Raw genomic sequence first — 18,033 nt, 5'->3', positions numbered from 1 at the left:
CGACCTCCAGCCAATGAGGAGGAGTATAAATAAAAGTATCAAATAAAAACATTATTTTATGGACATTACTGTTCCAGTTTCCCAATGAACGACCCTGAAATACCTCAGAGAGGTGGAGAGAGAGTGATAGACCCACAGCGTGTGTGAACATGCATAATGCAGACAGACGGATAGATGTGGGGCGATATTAAATGGGTCTGTGTGTCTAAACGAGAGATGTATTGGTGCTTCTGGAGAAAAAGCCAATAGATTTATTAGAAAGGACTGAGACGGCAGGAAGAACAGACCAGGGTAATTTCAGCCTTCAAGAGAACTGGAGAAATTAAACAAAGAAACTGAGCGATGAAGCTGGTAAAAAGTGAACGTTTTCTGTGTGTGCTCACATGGAGGTTTGAGTAGAGACTTTTCCCCTGGTATGTGAACTAACCCATCTCTTTATGTCTCCCTGTCTGTGTGTGTAGATATGTGAACACGCTACTGAAGCTGGTGCCACAGGTCTTGTCCCTGCAGGAACAACTAAGAGAGGCCGTCCAGAACGGAGACATGGAGACGTCACACGGAATCTGTCGCATCGCTGTCGCGCTGGGCGAAAACCACTCCAGGTGCGTGCGCTGTCCCCACATCAATCAATCAATCCTTTCTCTTCCCCGCCTCACACTGCTTGGTGACGACATTGATGCTGCTGGGTTCATTCACACAACCAATCAACAAATAATCAGATCAGATGACGTGTTCAGTTTCAAGCTCAGGCCCATCCTGGTAAACAAGCTGTTTGTTATTGTGTGTTTTTGTCTCCGGAGGCGTCACGTCTCCCTGTGTATGTCAATGGCTCCAGTCTGAACCCTTCAACTGTCACACTCTATCTAGAGAAAAAGCCCTGCGTGTCCCACCTCACCTCACTCTTCCTGCGCACTGACCTAGTTTTCCCAGCTCTGTGTCCCTTTCACTTACTCTCTCCCTTTTCTTTTCTTTTCTCTCCTCTTCCATCTCTTGATCTCAACCCCCCAGGGCTCTGCTGGAGCAGGTAGCGCATTGGCAGGGCTTTCTCGCATTGGTCAACATGATCATGTTCTGCACTGGGATACCAGGACACTATCCAGTCAACGAGACGACCAGCTCCCTCACACTCACCTTCTGGTACACACTACAGGTATGCACTCTACACCCTAACACTGTAACCCAGGACACTTAACATTACACCCTAAACCCAACTACCCTGTTCAGAATAACAGCATTTAACAGTACACACTCTCGCTCTCTCTCCAGGATGACATCATGTCGTTTGACTGTGAGAGACAGGCGGTGTATCTGCAGGTTTATAGACCTGTGTATTTCCAGTTGGTGGATGTTCTGCTGCATAAAGCCCAGTTCCCCTCTGACCAGGAGTACGCATCATGGTCCTCAGATGAGAAGGAGCAGTTCAGGATTTACAGGTACAAGAGTGTAGTTGGGGTTGTGTGGGTGAGCGAGTGAAACGCAGTATGCCGACAGGTCTATTGCTGGGTGTGTTTGTGGTTGTAACAGCCTGTAAGTGAAGTGGCAGCTGAGAGGGCACACATTTTGGATGATAATGTTTGAGTCATCAGATGCTCAGAAGCACATTACTAACAGCACATTATAAAGTGATGCCCTGCTGTTAGTCCCTGCACAGTTAAATGGCGCCTTCTATTTCACTTGATTTGAGGTGTAAACACAAAAACTGAACCCTGTGACACACCACTCCCCCCAATAGCATTGATTGTTCCACCTCTATAACAAAACCTTGCTTTCTGTTGGTGGTATGCATTACACTCCTGTATTCCAAGACTTAACACATTTGTGTGTTCCAGGGTGGATATCTCAGACACTCTGATGTATGTGTATGAGATGCTAGGAGCTGAGCTGCTCAGTAACCTGTATGAGAAACTAGGACGAATATTGACCAACACAGAACAAGCCTCGTCATGGCAGGTACAGTACACATATAGTCACACACACACACACACACACACACACAGAATACACTGTCTGAAGCCTTTAAATGTCTCCTCCAGCATACAGAAGCATTGCTGTATGGGTTCCAGTCTATAGCGGAGACGATAGATGTCAACTACTCTGATGTCATCCCAGGCCTGATCGGACTCCTCCTCAGAATCAACATCAACAACGTCCAACTGGCCGACACCGTCATGTTCACTATCGGTAGGTACTGATACGCTCATACGTGTTCACGATAGGTATTAATTAGAGGTCGACCGATTAATCGGAATGGCTGATTAATTAGGGCCGATTTCAAGTTTTCATAACAATCGGAAATCTGTATTTTTGCACGATTTGCCGATTTTAAAAATAAATTTTAAAAATAATGATAATATAACTTTTTTTTTTTTACACCTTTATTTAATCTTTATTTAACTAGGCAATTCAGTTAAGAACACATTCTTATTTTCAATGACGGCCTAGGAACGATGGGTTAACTTCCTCATTCAGGGGCAGAAAGACAGATTTTCACCTTGTCAGCTCGGGGATCCAATCTTGCAACCTTACAGTTAACTAGTCCAATGCAATAACGACCTGCCTCTCTCTCGTTGCACTCCACAAGTTACGCAAATGCAGTAAGCCAAGGTAAGTTGCTAGCTAGCATTAAACTTATCTTATAAAAAACAATCAATCATAATCACTAGTTAACTACACATGGTTGACGATATTACTAGATATTATCTAGCGTGTCCTGTGTTGCATATAATCCGACTGAGAATGCATATAATAACTACCACCTAAAACTTCTTACCTGGGAATATTGAAGACTCATGTTAAAAGGAATCACCATTTTTCATATGTTCTCATGTTCTGAGCAAGGAACTGAAACGTTAGCTTTCTTACATAGCACATATTGCACTTTTACTTTCTTCTCCAACAATTTGTTTTTGCATTATTTAAACCAAATGGAACATGTTTCATTATCTACTTGAGGCTAAATTGATTTTATTGATGTATTATATTAAGTTAAAATAAGTGTTCATTCAGTAATTGTTGTAATTGTCATTATTACAAATACTTAAAAAATTAAAATAAAATCGGCCAATTAATCAGTATGATTAATCACTCATTCACTCATTCATATATCCTTATATTAATCACTCATTCATATATCCTTATGTACATATTCTTTATCCCCTTACACTGTGTATAAGACAGTAGTTTTTTTGGAATTGTTAGTTAGATTACTTGCTCGTTATTACTGCATTGTCGGAACTAGAAGCACAAGCATTTCGCTACACTCGCATTAACATCTGCTAACCATGTGTATGTGACAAATAGAATTTGATTTGATTTGATTTATCGGCGTCTCTGGTCGTCCAATCGGTATCGGCTTTGAAAAATCATAATCGGTCGAATTCTAGTATTAATACAGTGATACCTGTCATTTTGTTGTGCGTTGTTCATCCAGGGAAATAATAAGCTGGAAAAGAAGAGAAACTAATTGGACAAGAGAACAGGAAAAGCACCCGTCTCCTTTGTCTCCTGTAGCATAAAGTGTTCAGTCTTTTCATCCACTGTGTTCTTCTTCTCCCTCCTCCCTGTAGGAGCTCTAGCAGAGTGGTTGGCGGACCACCCGGTGATGTTGAGTAGTGTTTTACCTCTGGTACTCCAGGCCTTGGGGAACCCAGACCTCTCCATCTCCTCAGTCTCCACACTCAAGAAGATCTGCCGAGAGTGCAAATATGACCTGCCACCCTATGCCTCCAATATAGTGGCTGTATCACGTGTACGTGTGTGTGTACTGTATATGTTTTATGTCTAAATTAGTGTTTTCTGAATAAAATGTTTACATGTATGTCAATATTTTATTCTTCTGCTTCTGCTATCCTCTCTCTTCACAGGAGGTGCTGAGCAAACAGATTCACAAGGTCAGTCCCAGTCCTGTCTGGAGATGATGCAAGCCATAACCCCAATGTCCCGACTCACTGGACCCACTCTAGTGTTTACAACATCCTGGAGAATAATTTATAGTGAAATTCAGAGACAGAGTCAAACTTTCAAAAACTTTGTTGCCTGTGCATTTGGTACATGCAACAATGAGCATATTCAATACATTCAGATGAACCACAGGGAGTACATCAGACCATAGAATCAGTCAGTCCATTCAGTCACGAAAGCAAGATAAAAGCTGGTGACAAGACTGGATGGTAGCTAGCAAAAGACCACTTATCACATCACATTTTGTTGGTCACGTACACATGGTTAGCAGATGTTATTGCGAGTGTAGCGGAATGCTTGTGAGAAGTCAGCACAAGGAGTCAACCTTTCAAAAGTCCTGGAAATGTGTAACAATGTTCTCTCCTCTTCCTCTCGCTCTTCTTCCTGCTCCCCTCCCTCTTCCTGATCCCCTCACTCTCTCTTCCTGCTCCCCTCCCTCCTCTTCCCTTCCTCTCTCTCTCTCCAGACCAGTCAGTGTATGTGGCTGATGCAGGCCTTGGGCTTCCTGCTGTCTGCTCTGCATGTGGAGGAGATACTGAGGAACCTGCACTCTCTCATCACTCCCTACATCCAACAACTTGAGAAACTAGCTGATGAGACGGTACACACACACTGTGGTAACAGTGTTATTACAGTGACATATTTTCCTCTGTTGGACTGCGGCCATATGAACAGACTGTGTGTCTGCATGGATGCGCCACACACTAACACACACGCTTGCGCGCACAGACACACACACTCTTCTTTCTTTTGTTTCTTCCCCCTCTCACTGTTGGACTGTGTCCATATGAACAGGCGTTGTATCTGTGTGACTCCACTGCAGTTGAACATTTCTCTGTGGGACCAGATTGGCTTCATCACTACACCATTGGTTACTGAATCACAGGGCCATAACACACACACACCACGTTCTTTATTAAATGTCAGGTCTAATGAATCCAAGCTTTGTCGGAGCTAAAAATAAGGATTTGACATTTTCTCAAAAAAAAGAAGCTGACATTAACTACAAATTAGGGATGTGACATTATCAGTGTTGAATTAGTCTTTCTCCCCTGATCTACTGTTCTGGAGTCAGTAGAGACCTGAGTGTCTGGGTGAACAGAGATGTCAGTTCAAATGAAGAGTTTCATCTCTTTTTCTCTCTTGTGCTCACTTTCTCCTTCTCTCTACGTCTCGCACGCTCTGTCTGATGTATAGCCATAACATCAGACTATGAAATCGGGTTGTCTGTGCAGCCTAACAAACACTGGCACCCTAAGGCAAGAGATGAAACTGCACCTCCACTATGTAATTAGCTACAAGCAATGTCTGTTTTTTATGCATTTAGGGTGGTATTCTGACTTAAATACAGTGCTCTTCACTCAAATGTTCACCCATTGATGTCTCTGAATGATTAAGGCATAAATCCAAGTTGAACATACCCATCTCAAATGAGCGTGTGTTCAGTTGCAACATGACCCGTTGCTCATTAAGAGAAGGGTCGTCAGCCCAGCCACATGACTCCTCCCTTGTACTCCACAGCTCTGTTGTCATGGATACCGAGCGGTGATTAAATGGTTGCTAATGAAGCTTTAATTAGTGTTGTCACCCTAGAGAGAGAGAGAGAGAGTGTGTGTGTGTGTGTGAAATCTGCAGAAAAATGAAGCCATCAACTGACTGACGCACCCAAACTCCTGTCTTCACTGATCCCTCTTTCCCTTCTGTCCTTTTCATTCCATCCTCCCTTCATTGTCATTCACTGTCTTTTTGCTTCACTTGTTAACTCGTTCACAAAAACCAACAGATAGAAAATGAGTGATGGCAAATCTTGTTTCAGCCTTTCTTCGTAAAGCTATTGACTTACTCTCTCGGTCCCTCTTTCCCTCTCCAGCCCAACCCGTCCAATAAACTAGCGATAATCCACATTCTAGGTCTGCTGTCCAATCTCTTCACTACGCTGGACATTAGCAAACAGGAGGACGAATCAGGAGAGAGCACTGCTCCCCCTGTCAAAACTGCCCCACTCCCACCAGGGCCTAACCCGGTGAGATTCAACTTCATCATTATTATCATCATCAGAACTCAGCCAGATGCAACCTCTTTTAATGGGAACGTTCATCCAGTTTTCATAATTTGTTCCTCATTTAGCTAGTGTTGTCAAACTAATCTGTGTGTTCTAGGTGGTGGTGGTCCTACAGCAGGTCTTTGCTCTCATTCAGACGGTCCTCAGCAAGTGGCTCAACGACTCTCAGGTGGTGGAGGTGAGACATGAACACACACACCCAACAAAAAAAAGTGATGCGTTGACTCAACAGTTTCAATAAATGATCTGCACGTTCATGAAACATTAAAAGAATCCAGCCTGAACCAGCTGAAATTACTCTCATTTCACTCCCTGCTCCCTGCCCTCCCATCTCTCTCCCGCCGTCCTTCCAGGCCGTGTGTGCTATCTTTGAGAAGTCGGTGAAGACTCTCCTCCATGACTTTGCCCCCATGGTGTCTCAGCTCAGTGAGATGCTAGGACAGATGTACAGTACCATACCACAGGCCTCAGCACTGGACCTCACACGACAGGTACATACTCACACTCTTGAGAACACTCGCATACACCATACACACACACACACTCTTGAACACTCGCATACACCATACACATGCATACATTCAGAGGCGCACCGATGTGAAACCGTCTGTGGTTGTGTTTGACAGATGGTCCATATATTTGCCAGAGAGACGGACCACTTCCCTCCCATCAAGGCTCTATTTGAGCTGGTCACCTCAGTAACACTCTCCATCTTCCAGCAAGGTAGGGGGTCCTGCAGGGGAGGGGGAGGGGGGGGTAATCTCTGTCTGTTTTTGTTTTGGGTGATTTTGATTGACAGACAAACCTGCACACACTCCTGCTTTCACAGGAAAACAAGGAACATGGAGAATGAACATGGCTTCCATGATAAATGCTTTTTGTGTGTGTCAACTAATACCTGCATAACACAAGGGGAAACCAGGATGGCTGCATCTCAATAGTCTAAAGTCCTTGTCTTCTCATATTGCTTTCACCTGCCCTGTGTTTTTAGATGAGGGCAGATGAAGGGGAGGAGATAAGGAGAGGAAGCCACGTTAGACTGTTGAAATGCATCCTCTGTCCTCCTGTGCTGTTATGAAGAATTACACAAGAACGTTTTGGTTTTTGAAGCTGATAATATCCAGTGGGTCTTACCTGAATACTGTCTGCCTCTCTCTTCTCCCCTTTCAGTTCTCCTCTCATACCCTTCTCCCTCTTCTTCTGCTTTGTCTGTGTTTGATTGATAATGGCTGCCTCTTTTTTTTTTGTTACTTTCTTTCTGAGCAGGTGTCCTTCAATGTGGCTCTGTGGCCAGTATCTTATACAATATGGTGCAATGTTACAAAACACAAGAGAATGTGGTTGCAGAACAACGTTCATATAGAAATGTTTTGTGTAGAACAGTCTTTTACAGAACGGGGAATTGTGTGGGCTCTATTCGTTGCATTTCTATCTGGGTTGCGCCCCACTGAATAAGCCTGTAAGGTGGGGGTGTGTATGGGGAGTTGAGGGATGGGGTTTTGTTTGAAGTCTAGGAACAGGGAAGGGTTGCCTCGTAAGTGTTCATCTTTTTGGGGGGTGGTTAATGGTCAGTGGTACTATCCCCTAGGTGGTTGTAAGCCACACAGAAAAAAATTACCTTGCCTATCGTATTACACGGTGGAGCTATTAGCAAGCCCCTAGGGTCTAGGAGATGCCTAGGGCTTTGGGTGGCTAGTCCAAGGGGCGAGGGATTGATTTGGGACTTGACGCCCCTTTTCTCTGAAGCATTACAGTAACAGTTGCCTCCTGAGTTCCCCACTCCAAAACCACTTTTTTGTTATTTTTAGGTTTATTTTTCTCTCGTTATTCTTTCGTTTTTTTATCTCCAAATGGAACCCATGTCTCCTCTTTCTCTGCCTGTTTTCTGTTCGTTCAACCGCTCACTGTTTTTCCCAAGACTCTTCCAAAGCTTCACACGCCCCTCCTCCCTCTCTCTCCCCCTTTGTTTGTTCTTTACTCACGTGTGACAATTATTTCAATGAGATCTTTTCTGTTCTCTTTTCTTTCCACATGACTGTTGAATCGGTTGAGTTGCTGTTTGTATATTATTATTCTCTTTATTCTTTATGATTTGTTAAGTTTCATCTTTATTATATTTTAGGACCCAGGGATCATCCTGATATTGTTGATTCATTTATGCAACTCCAAGCTCAGGTGTGTTTTTGGTTTCTTATTTCATTCACTTTGGGTTTCTCTCTCGTTCTCTCTCTCTCTCTCTCGCTCACACACACTCTCTCAAGCTCTCTCTTTCTCTTTGTTCTTTGTTAAAGGGTCTGAGGGCGACCCATCATAATGGCATGGCAGAGAATAGACAGTAGGTGGTGGTATTGAAGGATGGACTCTGTCTCCTTCAATACTCAGGGCTCTAACCATTCTGATGAGGGAGTAAGGGTCAGCGTTCACCAAGGTCTTGTCCAGTAGGCACAAAACATGACAAAATGCTTTGTAATGAGGAGGGACTATCAGAATGTGTCCAATAATAAACATGTTCATGTTGGGTTGTCTTCTGAACATGACCCTGGGATGTAGTTCCCTGTGACCTCAATGGTTAGAATCCCCTAGCCACGCCCCTTTTCTGATGTCATTCCAACCCATAGCCAATCAAAGCCACAATTAATTAATATTCCATTATTAATCAATTCAGGCGAATTGGGTGCCCTCTGTTTTTTGTTTGTTTTTGTCTTCCTTCTACATTCTTCCTTTAATTTCTATCTTTGGATAGAGCTGATCTCCATCTCTCCTCTCCTCTTCCCTCGCTCCCTCTCTTTTCCTCCATCCTGAATGAGTTCATTACAGTATCAGTTGTATTTATCCGTTCATGTACCTTACTTATGTTGCATATTCAATCCAACCAGGCCAAAAAAAGGGAGAAAAAATTGTGTATCAGAATGAAATTGATACAAACAGCAGCTACAGAACCATCATTGCCTTTAGTTTGACTTAAGTTTTAAATAATTTCTGTTTGATTTTCTCCAGTTTGCTTGCTGAGTTTTCATTGGAGCAAAGTTGTGTACTGTGTGAGTGATAGTTTATTGTAGAGAGAGGGAGTCAGTTAGTCTAGCCTGGTAGCCTCCACTGTTTATCTGCTTGAGATGACTCCTTTAGCCCAGTTCTCATTCACTCCTTCTCAAGAATTTAAAAGCATTGGGATTGGTGTAAGAAACACTGTCTATACCAATCCAATACTGTTAAATCCCCAAGGGGGAGTGAACGAGATCGCACTTCAGGGAGAAGGGGGACAATCAGTATTTGGCTTTTGTTGTCATATCTATGTCCCAGAATTTTTTCCTGACCTTGTGGGCACACAGTTGGACATGACAATGACAAAGGAGTTATCTAATGCAGACACAGTTCTGTCTACGAGGCTAGGAGAGTGGGGGGTTCAGTATTTTCTGGGGTGGGAGGTAGTAGTTGGGGTGTACCCCTGGAGTAGGGGAATAGACTCCTGCCCTGTGTCATGCCTCTGTCTGCCTCCTACTGTAGGCCCTCAAACGGAAGCCAGATCTCTTCTTGTCTGAGAGTCTTGACGTGAAAGCTGTGTTCCATTGTGGTAAGTGTGTGTTGCTTTGCTCCCGCACACACACACTGCTCATTGTATGTATTGCCGCGTTTCTCTTAACACACACGTGCACACACATACACACACACACACACTTTGTCAATTGTCGTGCCTCTGAGATCCACAGAGATTGTGCTGGAAACATCTGAAGAGCAAAAGTGTTAGTGTTGAAATAGAAATGTGTATTTGGATGTTTCTAATACCCCCCCCTCTCTCTCCCCTCTGTAGGACTATTGTCACTGAAATTCCCTGAGGCTCCAACAGTCAAGTCTACCTGCTTGTTTTTTGTGAGTGTACACACTTAGGGATGTGAAAAATGTACAAATATTCTTAACGTTTAAAATGCTATTTTCTTTAGCGTTTAAATATATATTTATTTTTTCGTAAAATGACCTGAAATTAGAATCCTGATATGGTACTGCGTTTGACCGCTAGGGGGCATTGCAGTTCAATCTACGAGAAACCTGGCTACCAACCTCCCTGTCGTCACTAGTTACCACAGCCACAAAGTCCTAAAGCCTGCCTATTTCTACAATTTTATCTTCTTACAATGTGATTTTTAAACCTAACCTAAACCCTAACCACACTGCTAACCTTAAATTAAGACCAAAAGATAATTTTTGTTTTCATACATTTTTACAATATATCCCATTTTGACTTTGTGGCTGTGGTAACTAGTGGAAACCCAGCAGACGGCGCTCACCTTACTGCTGTCCCCCACTCACGCAGCAACAATGGTATTAATGCCATTTTAGGTTCTCTGTTGTGTGCCTCTCCTCCATGTCCTTAGTTGTCAGTGCGTACTTCATCAATCAATGTGAAAGCACATCGCAGTGATTTATGACGGCTTGTTCATATACGTCCATCAGGGCCGTCAGTTTTTTTTTCACATGGCATCCCGTAGTCTGGTAGATAAGCCAATTGACAATGGCTGCATATCAACTGTAATGATTTCTATAATCAGCTCTGTGATTTTCTCACTCCGTCCCTTATCGCACTGCTGCCCAGCGATGGGTTGGTTCTCACGGTGCCTCCTCGCAGAATTGCACCTGTACTGCCGCTGTAGCTCAATTCCACCTCGCAAAGTTTGTATTTCATTAGCTTCTCATTTAACTTCTCAAAGTATTGCCATACAGGACTTTGCTGTTTACGCCATTTTTCTAACTGTTAACAACGATGACGTGGGGCGCTCTTTATATCCGTGGCAAATATATGAAACAAAAATATAAACGCAACAATTTCAACAATTCTACTGAATTACAGTTCATATAAGTCAATTGAAATGAATTCATTAGGCCCTAATCTATGGATTTTACATGACTGGGCAAAGGTGCAGCCTTGGGGGAGCCAGGGCCAGCCAATCAGAATGAGTTCTTCCCCAGAATAGGGCTTTATTACAGACAGAAATACTCCTCAGTTTCATCAGCTGTCCAGGTGGCTGGTCTCAGATGATCCTGCAAGTGAAGAAGCCTGATGTTGGGGTGCTAGCCTGGTTTCACTTGGTCTGCGTTTGTGAGGCCGATTGGACGTACTGCCAAATGGACATTCCTGCAGTCAGCAAGCCAATTGCATGCTCCCTCATCTTGAGACATCTGTGGCATTGTATTGTGTGACGAAGCTGCACATTTTAGAGTGGCCTTTTATTGTCCCCAACACAGGAGAAATAAGCTTTTGCGTACGGAATATTTCTTTTATTTCAGCTCATGAAACATGGGACCAACGCTTTACATGTTGTTTTTATATTTTTGTTCGGTATATCTCCTACTTACAGCATTGTTGCGTTAGGTATTTGTTTAATTTTTATTTTTGCCTTTATGATGATGATAATGACCGGGACCTGTTAATGGTAGTTTTGTGATAACTGCACTATGATTTATAAAATGTAATGATTGTTTAAACGTCACATCCCTAGTACACACACACACATTTTAGGGTAACAGAGGTGAATCTTGTTGAGATGTGATATTAGTGTTGTGGTTTGTTCTGATAGTCCCTGTGTGTGCCATAGACGGAGTTGTTGCCCCGCTGCTCAGATGTGCCCCCAGTGGCCAGAGTGGTGCAGGAGAACGGAAAACTACTGCTGCAGGCCGTACTAGAGGTAAACCTACATACTCACATCCTCGCTAATGTGTTTTACCTGTCCTGCTGTATACTGAAACATATCACCTTACTGACTGGTCTTTGCCCCCTCGCTCTTTCTCTCGCCCCCCCAGGCAATCGGTGGAGGTTCATCTCGTAGTCTGATGGAACAGTTTGCTGAGGTGCTGTTCAGTCTCAATAAGCACTGTTTCCCTTTGCTCACCGTGTGGCTGAAAGAGGCGCTGCAGGCACAAGGCTTCCCCTCTACTAGGGTCACCACAGAACAGAAAGACACCTTCACCCAACAGATACTCAGGTACTACACGCACGTATAGACACAGACATGCACACACACATTGGTTTTCTGTCTTTGTCTGACTCTTTCTCTCTCCTCCCTTTTCTTCCTACTCTAGAGAGCGAGTGAATAAGCGGAGGATGAAGGACATAGTGAAGGAGTTTACACTAGTCTGCAGAGGTCTTCACGGGACCGAGTATGCTGCTGAATACTGCCTCTGACCCCTGACCTTGCCATGACCCCCAGGCAGGACGCCACATTACTACAGTACCCATAAACCCCTCAAAACTGGAGTTTCCATTGGATGATAGAAACGAGACCCTCCCCCTAGAACAGAAAACAGCTCCCCATAAAGGTCTGCCAATGATGGAGCTATGTCACACCCCACAGCGGTTTGAGGAAGGTTGCTCAACACCCCCCATTTCTGTGACTTCAATTACAAGCATGCCCTCTGTTTGTCTCGCTTTGACTTTTGGTTACGATCTTCCATGGCTCCAAGGCTGTTTCTCTGCTGTTTCCTGGTTGTTTAGCATCTGAGACGATAGTGGTACTGTACCTACCGTACGTAGCTAGCTAGTTGTCCTTTGTATCTTTGGAAAGAACCAAAATAAATATATATCTAAACATATATATATATATAAACACACACACACATAAATACCTAATGTAACGAAACACAGCAAGTCCTTCTGCTGCTAAACAGGAAGAGAGAGGGACCAATGACAGGACAGCATTCTGTGGATAGACACATTTTCAGCATAATGTATATCGTACAACACTGACTCGCGCACCCCCATGCTCTTACGTTTGCCAAAATTATTGTGGAACGTCATGTCATGTGAACTAGTCTTTTATTTTGTGTATTTGATAGTTGCCTTGATGGGAAAATTATGAGGGGATTGATTGAAGATTGAACCACTGACTAAGTAGAAGATTATAGACTCTGCTCTCCTGCACCTGCCATACACACACACAGTCACACACACACACACACCCAGTCACTCACACACGGTCACAAAACTGTAGTTTCCTCATGAATCTAGAATGTATTTAGTTCAGGAGAGAGTGATACAGAGGTAGGAGAGATGATGAATGTTGGGAGGGGATCGATGGGGGTGTGTAGGAGAGGGGTATGTTGTCCTAGCTGTGGACTACAGTCACTGTAATCGTGCAACTCTATTAATCATGTTGTGCGTATTAACAGTCATATTACTGAACATTTCCGTGCGTGTGTGTATGGGCGCATGTTTTTGCGTGCAGATGTCTGCCTCCCCACTTATTGAGTGCACTTATATCGGACCAACCCCCTTTTCACATACCGCACCGCCCCCTTTAGAAACGGACCCCACCCTCCCATTTGACACTCTTAGTCCTCCCATACATACAGCACATGTCCCGAGTACTCTACTTCAATGTTCTCCGCTTGCCACACAGACCAAAATAATACAACAGTCCACTAACCTCCACATGGCCTGGATTGACTGACCAGTCCTAACCAACGACTAGATGAACTCATCCATATGATCTATAAACCAGTAGAACAAACCGCACACCATACTGCTCTTAACCGGTGCCTGTCAACCAGTGTCTTATCAACCAACCGGTTGCCTGCCTAGACTGAAACCAGAGGGAGGGGGGTAGTCACTGATGTCAGAAAGATTATTCAGGAAGTATATTTGCACTGGGCGCCAGATGAAATGGAACTCCTCTCAGTGAATGGAATTGAGACTGTCTGAAATGAAACCAACGTGCACTACTTTGAGAATAGATGGAGATCAGAATAGGGTACCATTTAAGAGGGATGAAACGATTGGTGCAGCCGGATCCCTTGTTTATTTCCTGGTTCCTTATTACATCAACTGGGTCCATTCTCTCTTTCTGTCACTCTAGGTGCCTGCAGACATGTAGCATGTGTGTGTTTTTGTGGTAAGGGGGTGGGTGATTGTGAAATACTGTGAGTGTGACACTGTGAGAAAATTCTCTGGGTCGTGGATCCTCTTAACCATTACTGACTGAAGATGCAAGACTGACTTTAGATCAGTGTCTAGTGTTGACTTCATCCAGCGCCTAAGGGTACAGTCTGGGAATATGTTGTCACTGAGAGAGGAGAGGAGTGGGTGAGGGAAGGGGGGGATAAAATGTACATTATTTCTTTTTTGTACTTTGTTTTAATTTATTAAATATATCTTAAGACGGCACTTCTGGTGTGCGAATGTGTCCATTAAACACTTTCAGGCACTTCCTACTGGCCACTATGTTAGGTCTGTGTTTTAATGTAATGTAAATAAAACATCTGTTACCGTTGTAGGGCACCAATCTGTATTAATTCAATGGTGTTCATGGTCATCTTTCTCATTTTCCAAAACGAAGAAGAGGTAACATTTTCAAGATCACAATTAAAGGTTCTGATTCGGGAATTTAGAAAACCTTGGAATGGATGGGTTTGTGAGCTATGTCATCTTATTTACATCACTGAATAATCACACACAATTGATCAAAAAAATGTTTTTCCATACCAGCAATGGTTACACTACAAGTAATGCATGTGCAGTCTTCCTAGTGTCAGTGTGTGATGGAGAGTGTTGTGCCAGGGTTCGGTTTTCCAGAATATTTGGGCTGCTTAAACAATGTTGCAGGTGAAAATGTATTGGTTGTGGGTTTTTGGGCTACTTCTAATGCCATGGAGCAACGTTATATATTTTAAGATTTAGTACCAGTCAAAAGTTTGGATGTACCTACTCATTCCAGGGTGGTTCTTTATTTGACTAATTTCTACATTGTAGAATAATATTGGACATCAATAGTATGAAATTAAACATATGGAATCATTTAGTAACCAAAAAAGACACCCTTTGCCTTGATGACAGCTTTGCACACTCTTGGCATTCTCTCCACCAGCATAATGAGGTAGTCACCTGGAATGCATTTCAATGAACCGTTGTGCATTGTTCAAAAGTTAATTTGTGGAATTTCTTTCGTCAATGCATATGAGCCAATCAGCTGTGTTGTGACAAGGTAAGGGTGGTACACAGAAGATAGCCCTATTTGGTAAAAGACTGAATCCATATTTTGGCAAGAACCGCTGAAATAAGCAGAGAAACAACAGTTCCATCATTACTTTAAGACATGGTCAGTCAATGCTGAAAATGTCAAGAACTTTTCTTGAAGTGCAGTCGCAAAAACTATCACGAGCTATGATGAAACTGGCTCAGAGGACCGCCACAGGAAAGGAAGACCCAGAGTTACCTCTGCTGCAGAGGATAAGTTCCTTCCAGTTAACTGCACCTCAGATTGCAGCCCAAATAAATGCTTCACATAGTTCAATTAACAGACACATCTCAACACCAACTTTTCAGAGGAGACTGCGTGAATCAGTCCTTCGTGGTCGAATTCCTGCAAAGAAGCCACTACTAAAGGACACCAATGAGAAGAGACTTGCTTCGGCCAAGAACCATGAGCAATGGACATTCGACCGGTGGAAGTCTGTCCTTTCGTCTTATGAGTCCAAATGTTAAAAGTTTAGTTCCAACTGTCGTGTCTTTGTGAGACGAGGAGTAGGTGAACGGATGATCTCTGCATGGGTGATTCCCACCGTGAAGCATGGAGGAGTGATGGTGTGGGGGTGCTTTGCTGGTGACACTGTTGGTGATTTATTTAGAATTCAAGGCAGAATTAACCAGCATGGCTACCACAGCATTCTGCATTGATACGCCATCCAATCTGGTTTGCGCTATCATTTGTTTTTCAACAGGACAATGACCCAAGACACTTCCAGGCTGTGTAAGGGCTATTTGACCAAGAAGGAGAGTGATGGAGTGCTGCATCAGATGACCTGGCCTTCACAATCACCCGACCTCCACCCAATTGAGATGGTTTGGGATGAGTTGGACCGCAGAGGGAAGGAAAAGCTGCCAACAAGTGCTCAGCATATGTGGGAACTCTTAAGACTTTTGGAAAAGCATTCCAGTTGAAGCTGGTTGAGAGAATGCCAAGAGTGTGCAAAGCTGTCATGAAGGCTAAGGGTGGCTGCTTTAAAGAATCTAAAATATATTTTGATTTGTTCCATATGTTATTTCATCGTTTTGATGTCTTCACTATTATTCTACAGTAGTGTAACATGTAGTGTGGGGCGGGGTAGTAATATGAATGTTTCTTACCATTTCAGAAGTGAAAAAGACATCCAAGCTGAAGTTGGACTCCAGTGTGAGGGAGCTGTATTGTCTAGCTAACTCTCTCACTGTTGATGACTACACCAGGCAGCAGTGCTAGTCAACATGCGTAACCCGGGAGATCACTTGAGCTGTCTTTAACGTTCCAATGTTCACACTACTACTAACACAGAGTTTGATTGGTCCGCTGTCTATCACTGGTACTGTTCAATTATATTGGAAGATTAGTTATTGTGTAATTTACTGACAAATTGACAAATGGTTTATGAACTGTTCTTTCAAATGGAGAACTAAATAAATACATTTCAATAAATACAACATGTGGAGATGCAATAATTGACACTCAAGGACAAGGAACAAAGTTTTAGAACAATAAATACATTTATAGAATTATAAGTGTTTTACAAGTATTCACAATGTTAAGGGATAATCAACGTGGGGGTGTTCTATGGAAAATAACAAGCTACTTGAAAGGTGTTCTGACCTTCCACAGAGTTGCATTATATTCCAGAGAAAGAGCCCCGAGTTGATTATCCTATTTATACCCTGGCTATAATTTAACATTTACTTTAGACGCTAACAAGTTCACTAGATAGCTACAATACTTGCAGTGGTAACCAAACCATCAGACCTAGCTTGACATTATAAACATCCAGTGGTGGAAAAAGTAGTCAATTGTCATACTTGAATAAAAGTAAGGATACCTTAATAGAAAATAACTCAAGTAAAAGTGTTAAATCACCTAGTAAAATACTACTAGTATCAAAAGTAAATGGAATTGCTCAAATATATTAAGTATCAAAAGTCAAAGTATAAACCATTTCAAATTCCTTATATTAAGGAAACCAGACGGCACAATTTTCTTGATTTTTGTTTTACATTTTTTATTTATTTGATTTATTTCACCTTTATTTAACCAGGTAGGCAAGTTGAGAACAAGTTCTCATTTACAATTGCGACCTGGCCAAGATAAAGCAAAGCAGTTCGACAGATACAACGACACAGAGTTACACATGGAGTAAAACAAACATACAGTCAATAATACAGTATAAACAAGTCTATATACGATGTGAGCAAATGAGGTGAGAAGGGAGGTAAAGGCAAAAAAGGCCATGGTGGCAAAGTAAATACAATATAGCAAGTAAAACACTGGAATGGTAGTTTTGCAATGGAAGAATGTGCAAAGTAGAAATAAAAATAATGGGGTGCAAAGGAGCAAAATAAATTAAATACAGTTGGGAAAGAGGTAGTTGTTTGGGCTAAATTATAGGTGGGCTATGTACAGGTGCAGTAATCTGTGAGCTGCTCTGACAGTTGGTGCTTAAAGCTAGTGAGGGAGATAAGTGTTTCCAGTTTCAGAGATTTTTGTAGTTCATTCCAGTCATTGGCAGCAGAGAACTGGAAGGAGAGGCGGCCAAAGAAAGAATTGGTTTTGGGGGTGACTAGAGAGATATACACCTGCTGGAGCGTGTGCTACAGGTGGGAGATGCTATGGTGACCAGCGAGCTGAGATAAGGGGGGACTTTACCTAGCAGGGTCTTGTAGATGACATGGAGCCAGTGGGTTTGGCGACGAGTATGAAGCGAGGGCCAGCCAACGAGAGCGTACAGGTCGCAATGGTGGGTAGTATATGGGGCTTTGGTGACAAAACGGATTGCACTGTGATCGACTGCATCCAATTTGTTGAGTAGGGTATTGGAGGCTATTTTGTAAATGACATCGCCAAAGTCGAGGATTGGTAGGATGGTCAGTTTTACAAGGGTATGTTTGGCAGCATGAGTGAAGGATGCTTTGTTGCGAAATAGGAAGCCAATTCTAGATTTAACTTTGGATTGGAGATGTTTGATATGGGTCTGGAAGGAGAGTTTACAGTCTAACCAGACACCTA

General features: G+C 42.9%; 1 protein-coding gene across 4 annotated transcripts in view; it reads left to right on the top strand.

Moving 5' to 3' along the window:
• LOC112248572 (importin-13-like) overlaps positions 1 to 14,288 on the top strand; it is a 58,710-nt gene extending 44,422 nt beyond the window's left edge. For 3 of the 4 annotated variants that reach the window (XM_042319711.1, XM_024417721.2, XM_042319700.1), the window contains 18 exons: positions 462 to 602; positions 1,009 to 1,150; positions 1,267 to 1,433; positions 1,830 to 1,950; positions 2,034 to 2,181; positions 3,567 to 3,748; positions 3,864 to 3,890; positions 4,427 to 4,561; positions 5,831 to 5,983; positions 6,120 to 6,200; positions 6,376 to 6,513; positions 6,649 to 6,745; positions 8,145 to 8,197; positions 9,527 to 9,593; positions 9,831 to 9,889; positions 11,611 to 11,700; positions 11,816 to 11,997; positions 12,095 to 14,288. In XM_042319711.1, the coding sequence (XP_042175645.1) occupies positions 462 to 602; positions 1,009 to 1,150; positions 1,267 to 1,433; positions 1,830 to 1,950; positions 2,034 to 2,181; positions 3,567 to 3,748; positions 3,864 to 3,890; positions 4,427 to 4,561; positions 5,831 to 5,983; positions 6,120 to 6,200; positions 6,376 to 6,513; positions 6,649 to 6,745; positions 8,145 to 8,197; positions 9,527 to 9,593; positions 9,831 to 9,889; positions 11,611 to 11,700; positions 11,816 to 11,997; positions 12,095 to 12,197 (2,086 nt within the window). In that variant the 3' untranslated portion in view covers positions 12,198 to 14,288. Of the gene's footprint in view, positions 1 to 461; positions 603 to 1,008; positions 1,151 to 1,266; positions 1,434 to 1,829; positions 1,951 to 2,033; positions 2,182 to 3,566; positions 3,749 to 3,863; positions 3,891 to 4,426; positions 4,562 to 5,830; positions 5,984 to 6,119; positions 6,201 to 6,375; positions 6,514 to 6,648; positions 6,746 to 8,144; positions 8,198 to 9,526; positions 9,594 to 9,830; positions 9,890 to 11,610; positions 11,701 to 11,815; positions 11,998 to 12,094 lie in introns of those variants that run through there. The other variant, XR_006083113.1, reaches the window with a different exon arrangement.
• The last annotated feature ends 3,745 nt before the right edge of the window (positions 14,289 to 18,033 follow it).

This window comes from Oncorhynchus tshawytscha, linkage group LG01 (assembly GCF_018296145.1).
Source record: "Oncorhynchus tshawytscha isolate Ot180627B linkage group LG01, Otsh_v2.0, whole genome shotgun sequence".
NCBI lineage: Eukaryota > Metazoa > Chordata > Actinopteri > Salmoniformes > Salmonidae > Oncorhynchus > Oncorhynchus tshawytscha.
This window is presented reverse-complemented; position numbering and strand designations above follow the sequence as displayed.